The sequence below is a fragment of the Poecilia reticulata genome, chromosome 18 (assembly GCF_904066995.2).
Source record: "Poecilia reticulata chromosome 18, P_reticulata-male-v2, whole genome shotgun sequence".
NCBI lineage: Eukaryota > Metazoa > Chordata > Actinopteri > Cyprinodontiformes > Poeciliidae > Poecilia > Poecilia reticulata.
In genome coordinates, this window is record NC_088847.1 from 15,679,995 (window position 1) to 15,696,549 (window position 16,555).

At 40.1% G+C, this 16,555-nt stretch overlaps 1 protein-coding gene across 22 annotated transcripts in view; it reads right to left on the reverse strand.

Moving 5' to 3' along the window:
• LOC103480667 (adhesion G protein-coupled receptor L3) overlaps positions 1-16,555 on the reverse strand; it is a 275,386-nt gene that overhangs the window by 33,507 nt on the left and 225,324 nt on the right. For all 22 annotated transcript variants that reach the window (XM_081599528.1, XM_081599541.1, XM_081599532.1 and 19 more), the window contains 3 exons: positions 13,578-13,754; positions 3,466-3,675; positions 183-403 (listed from right to left, as the gene is read on the reverse strand). In XM_081599528.1, coding sequence (XP_081455654.1) covers positions 183-403; positions 3,466-3,675; positions 13,578-13,754 — 608 coding nt within the window. The remainder of the gene's footprint in view (positions 1-182; positions 404-3,465; positions 3,676-13,577; positions 13,755-16,555) is intronic.

A 16,555-nucleotide genomic window follows, 5' to 3' on the forward strand; every position in this document is an offset into this window, starting at 1 on the left:
AATTGTGCTTTTGTGGCAGATTTCTGATCCCCAGGACGTGTTGCAGAGCCAAGTCCTGAGGACTCTAGTTTTGATCAATTCTAATTTACTACGAGCAATAAATGTTTCTTCTGAACATTTACATTGCTTTTTTCCTTTTGTAATGCAGTTAAAATGAGACGTTCATTTGAGTCTGCACTCACATTCTGTCTGTTCCGTAGCTGCGGTAGTCCACTGCCGCCGAGACGGCCACGATGAGAGCCGGCACGCCGTACCCGACCAGGTAGAAGTATCGTCGGCGCGAGTGCTCGCTCTCGAACACCTCCACCAGCATAATGTAAAGCTGCACCCCCTCGAGGAACATCCACGTAAAGGCCGCCAGGAAGAAGAAGTGGAGCAGGGCGGCGAAAACGGCGCACGCAATCTGGAAAGGTTTAACGACAACAGAAGTGATGTGGACACAGGGGGAGTGGGAGAGAAGAGAAAGCGAAAAGGCAGATTTGATCGTTATTATATTCAGTCTTGACTTTTTTTTTTTTTTTTTTTACAATAGTCGGTCTTGAATAATTAAAATTTCATCCTAAAATAATTAAACGGCAAAACGAGCCGTCCAAGTAACTCCACTCAGCAGCGTTTCCTGACCTCCCTGAGTCAGCATTTCTCACAATTAAAATGGCGATGCTTTGTTTGGCTGAAGCCGTTGGATCGCTGCCTGTGGCGACTGGCAGTAGAACACTGCGGCCCATGAGTTCTTGTATGCTGTAGCTGGCATGGGTGGAAGGGAAATGTGAAAAAAAAAAGTGGAGGTCTGTCGTCCAAGAGCCATTTAGGACGACGGCATAAACCAGGTGCGGGTTCATAATGCAGTTACGCACTTTTTGAGCTCGAAGTGAATACAGCAGAAAGCCCTCTCCTCATGTCTGCTCGCGCACTTACATGGATTGATCCAATTATTGGCACAGTTGGACATAACTAGAGTATTTTGTTACTGGAATGGATTCAGTTTAATAACTAAGAGGTTGAGTGAACATTAATTGCAGTCCATGAAAGTGATTCAACTGCCGGGCTGTGAGTCATACCCATAAAACATTATGGGAGGAAAAGGTGCAGGCCCTGAAGCATTATCTTTAACTTCACAGGAAGTTAGCTTTGCGGCTAAACTACGGTCTATAGCTTTTACCTTCTGGCAGTAATTATGCTCCAACAGGAAAATATAGATATGTTTAGACTGACTAAAATTAAAGGTGTATAATTTCTTATCTCTGACATTTCCATTTATAATCATTTAGAAGATTTAAAATGCTTCATAGAGGATAATAAGCAATAAAGGTTAGCCTTGCACATGATCACAAAGACTGTTGGCTATGTGTATTCCAGAAACAAGCATGAATTGTGTGCCGTACTATCATCCAAACAGGGCCGGATGCTGTAGAAGGAAAAGGTGAATTCTAGGAGTAGTTCAGAATTTTTTTAATTTCTCCAATATGTTACACCTCAGCAGATAATTCTCTTGACTTCTTCATTCAAAACAAATCCAGATTAATTTGTCCCAGAAGTAAAAGGCAACTGCTGGTCCAAGAGGATAGCGACTAATGTGGATTTCTACCACCTTAAACAACTACTATCTTAGATCCAAAGTTAATTTCTGGAGCTTCTAATTGTCACCGAGTTCCACTCAGGTGTCTATTTAATAGAAGTTGATGATTATTTACACAGGAAATAGAGATCAGGGCTGGTGCGCCACCAATAAGCTTCCTGTACGAAACGCATGCTGGCAGTCTAATAAACATTAAAGCTGTAATTGAAAGAAAAATATTGTAAAGCTTGCACTGAACACTGCCTTACTTTTCTACTGGTATTTACTTTGTAAGCATCTGTAAACAGCGGCTCACGTTTACAGATGTAAGCTAACGTCAATGTATTTTAATGTGAGAGAGGATAAAAATAAAAAAATTTAAAAAAACAGAAAAATACAAATGGACCTAAAAAGAACTCAAAACTTTACTTTGAGTGTTGTTTTACAACTATATCTCAGATATGGTTGATTTAACCCAAACGTTTGACTTGTACGTTTACATTTTCCTGAAATTGCTATGACATTTCTGATACTGATTTGCTTTGAGACACCGCCTTTTTTGGACAATCTGCTTATACTAAAAGAGAAATCCAAGAAAAGTATCTACTAGAGGTAACATCATTGCTTATAAAAGCTTTTAAAATGAAAAAGAAAAAAAAAAACTAAACAAAATTGGAACCGTTTCTTTGAAGTCCTTTGCTAAGCTCAAAAGTATAAAACGACTCCCCAATTTTCTGCTCTATGAGTATTGAGTGTACACTCCTGAAAATGACTGCACTGACAGCGTGTTCTCACCTATTACCTCGGTTGAGCTCTACCAGAAAAGAAATCGCGGCCAAACTCCAGTCATTACTCGAGAAGGCGGATTGTGCTTCTAATCCAGATTAGCCTGAAGTAGGTGAAAAGTACATTTTTGCCGCAGGTTGCTGTGGGGGTTGAAGGTGTTCCATCTAACAGTGACCTATCAGTAAGCGAGTTGGAAGTTGTTGTTCTTGTGAGAGTCTTTAAGTAAACTTTGAACCGTGTGTGCACCGCTGCACGTCTATGGGAGGCAGATCCTGTTTAATAGATGCCTCTCGGCTCCTTTTTTCTCAGCGTTTCTTTTCAGCGAGCCAAACCGAAACGAAATAGTCCAGGGCCACTGACACTCAGCGGGGAACCCCACTCTCAGCACAGCACGACACAAAAGGTTATAGCTCTTCCCAAAACATTTCAAGTTGGAAGATTCAAGATGGTGGGCACACTTACGGGGGAGATTCATTTTGACAGACACACACCTTCTGACCGACACCGTGAAACAGCTGAATTGCAGCGAACAGCAGCTAAGTGCAAAGGCTTGTGTGTATGTTGGCAATATTTTCCCGTCGGGAATTACATTTTACTTTAATTTTGTGGCAGAAAGTAATTAAACCTGAGATAAAAAAATACATGAGAGTGAAACGAGGGTTGAAATTTACGTTCTTCCTAACTTCAAACTTAAACAGGTATAAGCAATATCAGTATTACTTTTATGACTCTATAAACTCAGTGTGTAGGTGTGTTATGGTCAACACAATTTTAATTATTGCAATATAATTATAATTATAATAATTATTATTATTCTGAATTTCTCTAAATCTTTTCAGAATTTGAGCTCTAGATAATTATAAATAAATACTTTTAGTTTGGTTTTGGCTTTTCTGACTGTTTCTTTCTTGAAAAAAAAAAGTTGTAAGTATAATTTTACTAAATCCATAGTTAAACTAAACACTGTACTTTACTGGAGTCAACTGATTTTAGCTTCAAATAAACTGGATAAAAGTGTAATAAGGCCAAAATGAATAAGTTCATGGTACAATCCTTTGAAATTAAATATTGAAAAGATCATTGCATTTCATCTGACGGACGGCAATGCCCCTTGTTATTCTTACCGGCTGGTCCCCCCGGTTGATCCCCACCAGGAACAGGGACTCTGCTATGAACAAGCTAATGCACAGGTTCTTATGGATGGTGTTTCGGTCGCTCTGGAGGCCTCGGAAGAAGCAGAAGGTGAAGAGGCTGATGAGCAGGCACACCAGAGAAAGCAGGATGCCCACCCAGGTAATGACGTCCAGGAGCATTTCGTGAACAGGGTCTGTGTTCTGCGAAGAAACGAGAACAGAAGTTGCTCAGCAGCGTCAAGGGGAAATGGGAAATACAATTCTTCTACTTGTAATCCAAATACGATTTCCGGAGATTAGGTAAAGAAAGAAGAAACAGCAGTTTCAGGATATATCTTTTATTTATGGAGCAGACGAAAACAAGCGATTGCGGGAGTAAAAGAAATCACCCTGAAATGGAAACAATGCTCAGGCTTTTATTTTCAGGATTGCTTTCTAGCGGTAAAGTGGAGCCACTCACCGCTCCGATACAGCAGCACACGGAGCCACAGGTGGCAGATATGAATCATGAATTAGTCAGTGTGAATCAATTTAAAATGGCCCCCCGTTGTTTCATTTTGGTCAGGTAACAAAGTGAAACAAAGTGAGCCGCCCAATAGGCCACAGGTGTCTAAGACCAGCACAACACGAATCCAATCAAACTGTAACACGGGCAATATCGTTCGCCGTTTGCCTTTGGGTAATTTTCTCTTTACAGATTGTCATTTGGGGCCAAAGACAGTTTTGGCCACTAAAATGACTTTTTGTTGAAAATAAATGTGCCGTGTTCAGGGGAAGATAAGATTCCCCATTGCTTCTGCTTCAAAGAGTTTCTATCCATTAATGGGAGACAGGCGGACTTTGAAAGCAGGAAAGGAAAAATATTTAGAGAGTGGTAGCAAAAAGACAAAATATCACTGATTTGGCCCTAGACACTTCAAGATGAGCACAGCCAGAGTGACTTCTGAAACGTCTACAGATTGGCGTCATTTGTAAGGGCTAATTTGTGAGCATGTATGTTCATGTTTTACCTCTAAACATTGTTAAAAAACAAAACAAAACAGAAAAAATCCAATGAGACGCAGATTTCTAGTTAAAAATATATAAATATCCATATATTAAAAGCCCAAAATAAAATCTGAATGAAATCTTCCGTCACCAGTGGAGAAAAAAAATGGTATAACATCTGCTTTCTATATGGAAACATTATGATTTTTTTAAGTTTTGGAAATGTGCAAAACTTGGAAATTGGTGATTAATATTAAAAGAACCATTCATCCTTCTTTTGGGTAAATGTATAAATGAAGATCCCACCAATAATACTTCAAAATCGGGCAAATAATATGTGTACAGCCAGGAAGAGAATACATTTATGGTGACAAGCAGTGTAAAGCAGCACATAGCGGAGATGTAAAATAATTCCTACTCACTTATATAGGCTGTTGGCTTATTTTACTTTATATACATTTAAAAAATATGATTCTTTGAAATTATAAGCTGTGCTTGCAGTTCTTGGAGCGAGTAAACAATAATAACAGTCGGAGGTCCGGTGTTATGAAAAAAAAAAAAAACAAGCAAATATTTGCATACATTAAAGAATAGGCCCACAAGAAATGCTAATATATCTCCACAAACAAGCATCTCTTTAAATCACATTTCAACCACCCTCAGCATTATTTCTACCAGAAGACGAAGAAAAAGAAAAAAAAGTTACTGGGAGTTTTGCACAAAGCCTTGTTATAAGGGGAGCAGAGCTAACGCTTGCAGAGAGAGGAACAGATGCTGATCATTAACAGGCTCTGGTATAATAACAGCCGCAGTGCTCCTTTAGTCTTGGGAGAGCGGTCTTTTGATTTTCCTGCCTGATGAGCCGTTGTGTATACGTCGGAGGGATGGCAATATGTTGTACAGAGCCGGCATCTGGGAGCGAATGTGCACTGGATGTCTACGCGCCATACTTTTAGACGAGGGGCCGTGTACGAGGTGGAACTCATGCCAGTGTTCGGGGCTTGGATCTGTTGCGTTGTGTGTTGTGTGTGTGACACGCTGGGTCCACTCTTAGCCTGCCGCTTGATGGTGACATTGATGCAGTGGGTGGTACTAGTCGTGGCGCATTGTGAGGCGGACTCGGAGTCCTCTTGGGCTGTTGTGTGGCTGCGGGCTCTATCCATCTCCATCTCACCTCCGATTGAAGAGGGGGTCAGAGAAAGAGACGACGAAGGGGAAGGAGAGAGGGGGAAAAAAAAAGAGTATGACAGGGAGTGTATCTACACCTGGGTGATGGATTTACCGTGGAATGATTTCTTTGTTCTAAGAGGTGGATAATGCCTCTGCAACAGCAGACACAATGTCTCAACTGAAAAGGCTCCTTTTATGAGAGGCTTTTCCCCGGCAGGATGGCAAATGATGGGCTCCGTAGAGTTTCTGCACCTATTTTTAAGCTGACAAACCTCTGCGACGGAAATGTCTGCGAGGGTCTCTAAAGTGGGCGGTGGTGATTCACTATCCCGATTCGCTCTCAGTGACACAAGAGCTGTCCGATCTTACGGCGCCAACACTATTCGTGGAGACTTGCAAAAGTATTCATGCAATTTTTTTTATTTTTTTAAATATTTTTCAAGCAGCAGAGAAGGTCTAATGAGATTTGAAAAGTCTTTGCCCCTATCCGCTGGGGTACTGCATAAAATACGTTAAAGTACCTGCCGTAGATACTAACAAGAAAGAAAAAAAACAACAAAAAAACTTGGCAATAATGGACTGAACTTATATAGCGCTTTGCCAGTCATTTTGACCACTCAAGGCGCTTTACACTAGAGTCCCATTCACCCATTCGCACTCACAAACGCTCACACATTTATACACCGATACGCAAATCTGTGGGCAATTTGGGGTTGAGTGCCTTGCCCAAGGGCACATCGACATGTGGCAGGAGGAAGCTGGAATCGAACCTACAACCTACACACAGCTACAGTATAAGCCCCCAATAAGCCTCGTGCATTGCACATTGATCATTCTGGGCCGCTCACTGAAGCCTGATATAGTATCATATGCACTTAATTATCATAACATCCTATTTCTAAAGCCAAAAAGGCCTGACAAAGTTCTATGAAACATAAAAAAAAAAAATGCCTGAGACCTGCACAGAGAGAGTCAATACCTCAAAGAACCACTCCCAGCATGGGGGCCACGGAGGCAATCCAATTAAAATGCATAAATCTCCCCGTATGCCTCCACAGTCGGTCTTTGACTCATGAAATACTGTCAGGCGGGGCAGACTATGCGCTAAAGGGTGGGTTGCCCACTGCAAGAAGTCACGTGACGAAATCCACCTAAGGTATGGGACCGGGGATTTATGAGCTTCCTGGAGACGGGGAACAGTTGCGGAGAGGGCGCTCGAATCAGGGGCGCTGGCAAATTTGTCACGTTTAAAAGGGCTCGGAGAGAAACTATGCAGCTCGCGTGGCGGGAGTTGGCATTCAGCTCACGCGCCTAATGTCACACTGTGTTCTAAGACACTGTCTGTACCACTCTCGTGCCATGGCTTTTCAGATAGATTTATCTTGAACAATTGCTTTTGGCATGTGTGTACATAAACTCTTAAGTCATATCGTGAAATAGAAAATTAACCTTGACTGCCCTCGTAGTTACTGTGTGATTGGGAGACGGTGATTAATGTGACCCAGATATCGGCCGTTTCATCATCTGTAAGGGCGTGTCATCATTTTGTATCTGCTAGTGCATTAAAAATGGTGTCACCAGACTGGAGCTTGGTACCTCCTCGCAATATCCCTTAAGATGTTTCTTAGTGGGTGAAAAACAGGTTGTAGATTTGCAATAAAATGGCAAATAGAAGGGGTCTTCAAAATTTAAGCCTCGGACCATCGGCGTCCAGCAGTTTTTAAAATGTGTCTTTAGTCCAACACACCTGAATCAAATGGCTGACTTCTTCCAAAAAGGCAGCAATTATTATTCACCTTAAATCAACAACTAGATGTCGGGCGTTCCAGCAGATCAATGCTTCTAAGAACCATTTACAACCAGTCTGGGAATGGGATCAAGCTCAATAATATTAAGCTTCCAGAGTTCTCCAAAAGTCAGTCATATTTAAAAGTGGGTGGATAATTTTATAGCTGGTTCAATGATGACCCAAATACCGACTGAGACAGTGAATGCAGCAAATGGAAGTGTTTAATAGGAAGGGATGATAAAAAAAATAAATTCCTGAGGAAGCATTGCAAACAAAACCCCAAAATGTGAGAGAAGAAAAGCAAAAATGCCGCAACCTGGGGAAGTCAGACAGAGCAACAAGCAAAAAGTAGATAACAGTGTCTGAGCTAAAAGCACATATAGAAGAGAAACTGATTACTGGGATTGTAACCAGGTGAGACTAACTGAGTAAAAACACCGTCACCATGGTAACTGAAGGAAACTAACAAGCTCAACAGAATACAAGTTACAGAACAAACACAGAAACCGTGACGACAAAGTATTAAAACTCATGGAAATAGCAGAGCAAAACAGCGCAAATGGCTTTAAAAATATTTATTAAACACACAAAAGTCAAATAAAGCATTATTTGTGCCAGTGAAACCAACCAATTTACTAAAATGCACAATTTAAACCTAAATCTGATGACAACTCTACTTAATGTTAGACCTTTATGTTGTGTTCAACTTGAAAAAAAGAAGGGTTTAAATGTTTTTTTAAAAGCTCGTACTCAAATGTAAATTTCCGACTAATGCCGTAGCTCGCATCTCAACTGTTTTCTTCATGATCTCAGTTTCTACTTGCAGGTCTCATGAATCTCAAGGCTTCTGCAGCCTTAAGAAATTGCAGTGCTACTTGTCATTTAGAAGTAATAAAAATGACAAAAGCAGCCACAGTGAAAATACAAGCGTCTGCGTTTGAACTCCTTTTAATTTCTAAAGCAAAACAAAGGTAAAAAAGAAAAAGGTTGGACTCGTCTTTCTCATCAGATATTATACAAAGGTCAAATCATTTGATTAGGATGGTTCATGCGGGGGTCCAAGTTCATCCCTGTTGTCAGAGCTTGGCCTCCTAATATGAGGTGGAGTGGAGCGAGCTAAATCTTCCTAGATTTTAACTGTACTAAATGGCTCCAGGCGAAGTGATGGGACATTTTAATACTGTAATCACTTGCGCTCTTGAAAAAGTCACTTTAAAGTACACCCACTCACATTATTGCCTTCAAATAGAAGTCTGCAATCATTCAAAGTAACAGAGACAAAAAAAATATATAATCCTGCATACAGCCGTCTTCTGCTTTTAACTTTTGTTTGTCTGACCACCTGCGTCTCCCCCTGCCGAGACTGAACGATCAGACGGAGGCGTTTACCGTTACTGGCTCCAATGTCCAAGACGAAGGTTGTAAATCAGACAGAAGTGAAAGCACTCTGTGCCGTGGTAATGGTCCTTCATAGGACAGTATCCATTATGGTAGTTAAAGATCTCTAATGCTAAATGTTAGCTGTTCTGAAGAGCTCACATGAGATATGCATAGAAAAAAAATAATAAAATGGACAAAGTTGCATCAGGGGTCGGATGCAATATTTCAAAACTCCCGTCGGAGTTTTGAAATATTGCAAAGGCCCTCGTAGGAGAGTTATTTTAATAAAAGACCATGTACGGGTCAGAATTTTCTCTGGCTGCATGCAGTGTGAATTAAAACACCCACATGGTATATTGCTGCGAGCAGTCACTGCGCTGTGCATGACAATCTAAGCAAATTTGGCTTTTCTTTTGGCTATTTTTAATACATTATCCACGATATTGAACATCATTCTTCGTTAAGTAAACCACTCATGTTCATAATTTTAAAATAGAATTGAAAAGTTTATTTATTGCAGTAACTCACTTCATTAAGTGGGAACACATTATATAGAATAATTACACTCAGCCTGATGGCTTTTTTCTATTCAAGAGTATTACATTACACCAACAAACAGAAATGTGGGATTAATGGAAAGTATATAGAACACCTGCTTACAGTTGCTATTTTGTCTTTTATTCAGACAAACGAGCTTCACAGGAAACACATTCTAATCTAATAATTATGAGTAAAGAGGAGCGTTGAACAGCTTTAATCCACCAAGGTAGCACACTTCTGCAAGGTGTGAGATTGGGTTGCAAAATATTTTTTTCCAAATTTGATGGCATAATAAGATGCCCATGTCCACATGTTAGTAAAACACACATGCTTTTTGATGGGTGTTCAAATTTCGCCACAACTGTACTTAAGAAAAACAGCTACTGTGATAAAATGAGTTATTGATAGGAAAATGACAGGGGGAAGCAACAAAATAGTAATGTGAAGGTAAAAAAAAATTTTGGTAAACATTGTGAAATATATTTTACTCAGAGCCGTCAGTGACGACAACGTAGAGATTGTTTTGGATTCTCCGATCTCTGTGGAATGTACGGGAACACTGTATGCTCTCATAATTTGATGTTAAAGCTGTGGCACTACAGAAAAGTTCACCAACAGGAAGATCTTTCAACATGTTGCTCATTTTTTTTCCTCATTTGCCGCAAAAAGTTATCACCCCATGAAACAAGATTGATAATGACTGGTATGCTGGACTCAGTCCAGAGTGAAGAAAAAAAGAAAAAAAAGCAATTACAACGTTTCAGAGCAATAAACAAGGCTAAAAGATAATCGGTAGCTCTGAGGGTTATGAGTAATAACAATGCAGTAGATGAAACTTGCTGTTTTTTGCTGCCATGGATACAAAAAAAAAACAAAAAACCGATAGCCTCCTCGGTTCATAAGATTTCTTTATCTGGCACTATTTCCAAGAAACACAGACGCATACATCTATTTTCCCTCCATTCGCTGTGCTTTTAGATCAAGCATGGTGACAGTTTGTCAAATAAAAAGCCTCCAAAGCCCCCATTTAGTGGCAGTTTCCAATGAGCTGTCTTTTATAACGTCAAGGTGGAAAAGATAACGAAATAGAAAAGACAAGAAGGGAAAAATATAACTCAGGATTGGGGTGCAACCACTGTCCACTTTCCTCCGGGGGAATGCAGTGGCACAAGCTAGAGAGGCTTTTCAAAATGTTGGGGGGATTGGCTTAACTCAAAGAGCTCTTTTACCGCTTTCCCCCCTCCCGCCCTTTTTTTTTGTCCTGCTCTGCTTTCATCGTGTGAAGGCTCCCATTCTTCATCGCTGCCTCGCTATTCCAGACTCGACTTCAGCCCTGCAGGGAGCTTAGTGGGTCCAGAAGTCATGCTGCTGAGTGACAAACAGCGGCTCTTTGCAGCCGCCCCACCCACAAGGAGAGCAGAGGGTTTTGCGGGTATCGGGAAGGAAGATTGCATGCATATTATTTTGTCTTTTACTTGTGCGTAGTTTTGAGAGAAAGACGAGAGAAAGAGACAAAAAAAAAAAAGACAGATTGGGGAGAAGACAGGTTGAAAAAAAAAAAAAAAAAAAAAAAAACAGGGCCGATGATTTTGTGGACTGGGGCTGGGTGGGACATCTCTCACAGAGGGCATCTCTTTTTCTCCCACTAATTCAAAAGAGATGCCCTGGTGAGACAGATGCCATGCCAAGATCCAAAAGGCTGCTCCGCTCCGTCAGCGGTTGAGCTCTTCAAATCTCCAGCGACAAAAACAATTAAATCATCTGTCCGTGTGAGATTCGAAATTCTCCAATTCCCCCATGACCAGTGACTTTCTTTGCTTTTTCCACCTAATTTATCCACTCAGATGTATTTACAGTCAACCTCTTTGACTTTTTACACTTTTCACTTGACAGAAACTGCATGTGAGCGTCACTTCTAACAAAGAAGCAGTCTTTAACAGGACATTACAAACTCTTTCTCATGTTAGAAGCTGTATTTTATTGAGATTATTTGTAGAAAAATCAACACAAAGTAGCATGCAATTATAAAGTGAAAGTAAATGATACAAGGTTTTTAATTTTTACTACAACACAAAAAAAGTGTGGTGTGCACAGGGATTCAGCCCCCCATGAATGGAAGTTAATGTGTCCTCAAAAATGCTAAGAAATGTTTTTATTTGACTTTGTATGTGTACTGTACTTGCAAGCACAGATCCTAATCTTCCACTCTGAGAATCATCTAAAAAGTCTCCATCGCCTCCTACTCCACAGAAATGATGTGACACCAAGTCACCTTAGAAACGTAGACTTCAGAGGTAAGAAAGAGGGGCAATGGGTTAAACTGGATTCTGCCAAAAATCCTGACAACAACATGGCAGGAAAAAAAAGCACCAGCTGAATATGTCACTTTTTTCACAAACAAACCAAGGTAGCAAAAAAAAAAAAAAAAGTTAACTTTTGAGATTTTCTCTGAAAATTAGTAGCTACCTTTATTTCTTGAAATTGGCAAGAGAAAGGATAGCTGCTTTTCTCTGCTTCCTGTGTTTATAACAAGCTGATTGTCACCTATGTTCACACCGAAATTCACAGGAAAAATGGCTCTTAAACAACCTGAAACACACACCATTCTTGTCCAGACGTTTTCTTCCTTTAATTAACAGCATCCCGTCACACGTTTTGCAACGCAGGACTTGTAGCTACTTTTTTTTTTTTTTTGCACTTCAAACAAAGACAGATAAGCTTCCCTCAGTAATCCTTCGTTGACCAATAATAGTAGACTTTCTGAAGAGACTTAAACTTAAAATGAAGCTTTTTGCTTAGCTGTGGCATCAAGTAGAAGACCAAACTATAATGATGGTGCAAAAGGCTGAATTAAAATGGAAATGGTACTGTTGGAAATGTGTAGTTAGGAATATTGTACACGAGTTTTCCAAAACAAATACCTGCAAAAAATTGAATAGTTCCTTTACATCCAATAATAAATACAGAATAGCAATCTGCTATTCTTAACATAGCTATAAAAATAAAAAAATCAAGGTGTCTGTAAAACATTCATTAACAACATACCTCTAAATAGACCAAATCAGAGTCATGCATTTGTGATCGGCTTGATCCTACCTTCTATGTTGCATACCTCAAAAACAGGGGTCCTGCACATTTTCACATTTTTCCAAGTAAAAAAATTAACATTTTTCTCAGGGCTTTATGGCATGTTTAAAAACTAAAATACTAAAGTTTACTATGAAGTTACAAAAAATATACATTTCTACTCTAGGATTAACTTTAAATATGGAACCTGGAAAAACCGATGCTAGTAGACGGGAGATAAGAAGGAAAGAAGTAAGGAAGGACACAAAAAAAGAAACATAAGAAATGAAGAGAGGAAGTAAGGCAAGGATAAAAGAAGGATGAAAAGGCGCAAGGTGAAAGACAAAAGGAAACAACGGGGAAAAGAAAGAATACAGGGTAGGGAAAAGGGAGGGAAACAAGCAAAGAGAGAAGGACACAAGAAAGGAACAGAGGTGACATATAGAAAGGAAAAGAAAAGGAAGGACACAGGGAAAGAAAAAAATAGAGAAAGGACGGATGGAAGAAGAACTCAAGTTTTAAAAGGACGGCAAAGAAAGTAAAGAAGGAAGGAAATGGAGAAAGGAAGGAGTGGAAAGTAGGACACAAGAGAGAAAAGAAATGTGTGAATAACTTGTGGAGGAAATAAGGTTAGGACACATGAAGAGAAGTTGGGTACGATGAGGAAAGGTCAGGAGACAGGGAAAAAAAGACTAGAGGCCTTGGAGGAAAAAGAGGGCATGAGGGGGAGATGAAAAATACAACACATTATCACCTCCCTAAAATATCGACCTAAGAGCCAAAAGTGATTTAATTTGCCTAAAACATATTTTGGAAAGAAAGAGGTGGTGTTTTTTTTTTTTTTTTTTTTTTTTTTTTTACAAAATCACTTTTGGCAAAAAAAAAAAAGTGGCTTAGGCCATTATTTTAGGATGATGACGAGATGTAGGACAGGAGGAAAAGAAGAAGAAACGACATAAAATGAAAGCAAACAAATTTCCGACAGGGGGATAGAGATTAAAGTCTGGAGTTATTATTTATTACATATAGATTTTTTTTCTCTTTCTTTCTCCATTCTTATCCAGATTTGGAAAATACTAAATTCAAAATTCATACATTTCTAGACAATGTAGGAACCTTGTTTTAGGGATAGAAATAAAAAAAAAAAAAAAAAGAAAAACAAATGCTTTACCTTAACATCAACGTGGGCCATCAGGACAGCAAAGTTGGTGAGATGAGTACAAGAACACGTGGTGTGCGTCCTGTTGGTGCTCAGCAAGCGGCAGTCCTGCGTCGACCAGTAACCGATCATGGTGCGCTTGGAGTAACTCCAGAATGAGCAGTTGGGGTTGAAGTTTTCCTCCGATTGCTGTCGGACAAAGAAAGCAAGCAAGAAATAATAATAATAATAATAAACGAGCAGAATCGACATCAACCCACTCACTGCTTGAAACGCAGGTGTCTGAAACTAATCACACCGGATTCATGTTTGATTTCTTTTGTTTGCACAATAAAAATCCGCCCAAAAAAAAAAAAAAAAAAGGGTTAATTTATCCCCACTGCATTTCGCCTCCATTCTGAGCGAATAGCAGGTGCCTTCACTGTCAGGAAGCATCAAGCAGCCTCATGCCTGTTTTTCATTGTGTTTTTTTGACCTTTCTCTTTAACTCTCGCTGCATGACAATGGACTGCCCCACTGTTTAATAGGCGCCGCTGCCGTCTGTGCTGGGCTGCTGCCCTAATGACGAGCGAGCCTCCCCGCTATCTTGCTCGCCATTTTATAAAAGTCATCCGCGACACAAAGGCGTAATAACACAACAAAATGTAAGTGCTGATAAATAGATGCGCCGAGAGCCGTTCCCTCTCGAGTCCAATTGTCCTTTGGCACTGTAGCTGCAGAAATAAAGCAAGTGCACCCGCCTTTTCTTCAGTGACTCTCGGCACTCAAGGTTAAACCTATCTCCCTTTGTACTGTAAACGCTGTGACGATCTGAGGTTTTCCATTTTCTCCCGGTTTCACGTTTGGTTCCATGATAATTAGCCTAATAAGGTTTATCCTCTGTGAATGCAAGTTTTCCACTGATTGCCTTTACCCTTCACACGTTCAACACCTTGTGGAAACTACTTCACTGCAAAGGAGATGGGATGACCCTCCGTCACCATTAATGGCTTTAATTGGGGCCCGTTAAATGGGAAGGCAGGGAAGCGAAACAATAACTAGAGGACACATAATCATTCCCGAAGACCAGCAGACCAAAACCTCATGGTTAAACAGGAAGGCAGCAGGATAGTAAACCACCCCAAGACACAGCCATACCCGGTGATGCTAAATATGAACATTAATTACAGCTAATTTGGAGGGGAAGCCGATATTGTGTGTAAGCTACCTGCTTAGCGACAGCATAAGTTAGGAAGATTTAATATTAATTTAGGGCTGTAATCAAATGTCAAAAGCTATTTGTTCTCATTCATAGCCACATTTCTATTTTTGTTGCCCTTTTTTTTTTTTTTTTTAAATTCAGCTCGCACTGATTAAAGTTAGCGCCAAATTTACACCAGATATTCTGGCTAAATTCACACACTCAGTCAGTTAGCAAAAACTGAACAAACTATGATCATTTAATCAGAGGGAGGCGGGTCTCAGTGCTCGTAAATTGCAATCTCATGTGGCATTGCTCTCTTTTGTTACAGCTTTTCCCCGTCTGCAGATACTGTTGTGAATGCTACGCTAGTTAGCATGGGCACAGATGACTGTGGATAAATGGGTTCCATCTGCCTGTAAGTTGTTTCTCCGCCATTAGCACATTTGGCAGTGAGGATGTGACATTGAGTGACAGCATTAAGACCCTCCTCCTGGCTCCGATTGGTTGTTTTTGGTCGGGAGCGGTGTGTTTCTTCAGACCGCAATAACAGGAGATCAATCTTTTCACAGATTATCTGTCTGATACCATGCTGTATCTGCAGTTCAAACAATGTAAAAAGCATTTTTTTAAAATTTTTGTAAATAAAAGTTAATTACTGCACTTTTGATAATGTTCAGTGTGTCGTATTGATTATGAACTGCACATTAATTGACTAAAACTGGAGTAAACAAGTGAAAGGATCATTCTGCTCGTCTTCGGGAATTTATGTCTTGTTTTATTTAATTTTGTCTTTTGATTAATTCATATTTACATGTTGGAAATACTTGATCAATCAAAAATCAGCCTTGCGAAATGCAATACATTATCAAAATCTGTTTCTTATGTCCAACAGGGAGATTTTGCTGCATCCAATAAGGCTTAGTTAACTAACCAAGAAATGTTACAATATTCTGATTACTAAGTGAATGTGTACATAAGAAACTTGTATGCACAATATGAATGATTGTTTGTGTTGACATGTTTCTGCCTAAAAAGAAAACTGCAGCCGCTTCCTTGGTACATTTCTGTTTTAAAAGCTTGGTAAGGGTTAGCAAAAGGGCAGCATCTTATTGAAATTACTTGATCCGTGCATGAAGACAGTGGAAAAGTACCCCAACATCAGACTAATAGTAAAATTAGTCTTGGAATTACAATTTTCTTCTAGGGCAGGTGAGTCAGAGCAACAGCTGCTCTGACATCATGCCCCTGACATTTTCCCACCATTTAATTTTAACATCCTTGAGCTATAGTCCTTTTAACTCGTCGTCATCCTTCTGCTCTCTTCTCATTTTTTCTGCTGTTGTGTGCATTCTTTCAACGCACAAAAAAGAAAAACCCCAAAAACACTGCCGCTGCTCTCTGATGGCTGTTCAACATCTCTGATAATCGCTGAAGGCGCCGTTTGTAGACAAAACAGGGGTATTTTGAGGGTGGTAGAGTGTGGAGCAGAAAATGGAGTCAGGAGGGAGAAGTCATGGCGCCCCACGATGACTAAGCAGCCTCCTAAGCAGGCTGATGTTTGCTCACAGGATCAAGCTGGCGTTCGAGCCAATGAACAACAGCGTGCCTCCGTCGCGAGCGACGCCGTTTGTGGCAATTTGGGATGTCACACCTACCCGTGAATAAGACGTTTTCATATTTGCTTATTTTTACTGGGATTTGCGCATTTGCGATGCGCTTCAGGGAGAGAGAAAATGATGATGAAAGGTTCTATCAAGAAGGCGCCAAAGTAAGTGTGCTCTCTGTGCAAACAAATGGAAAGAGACAA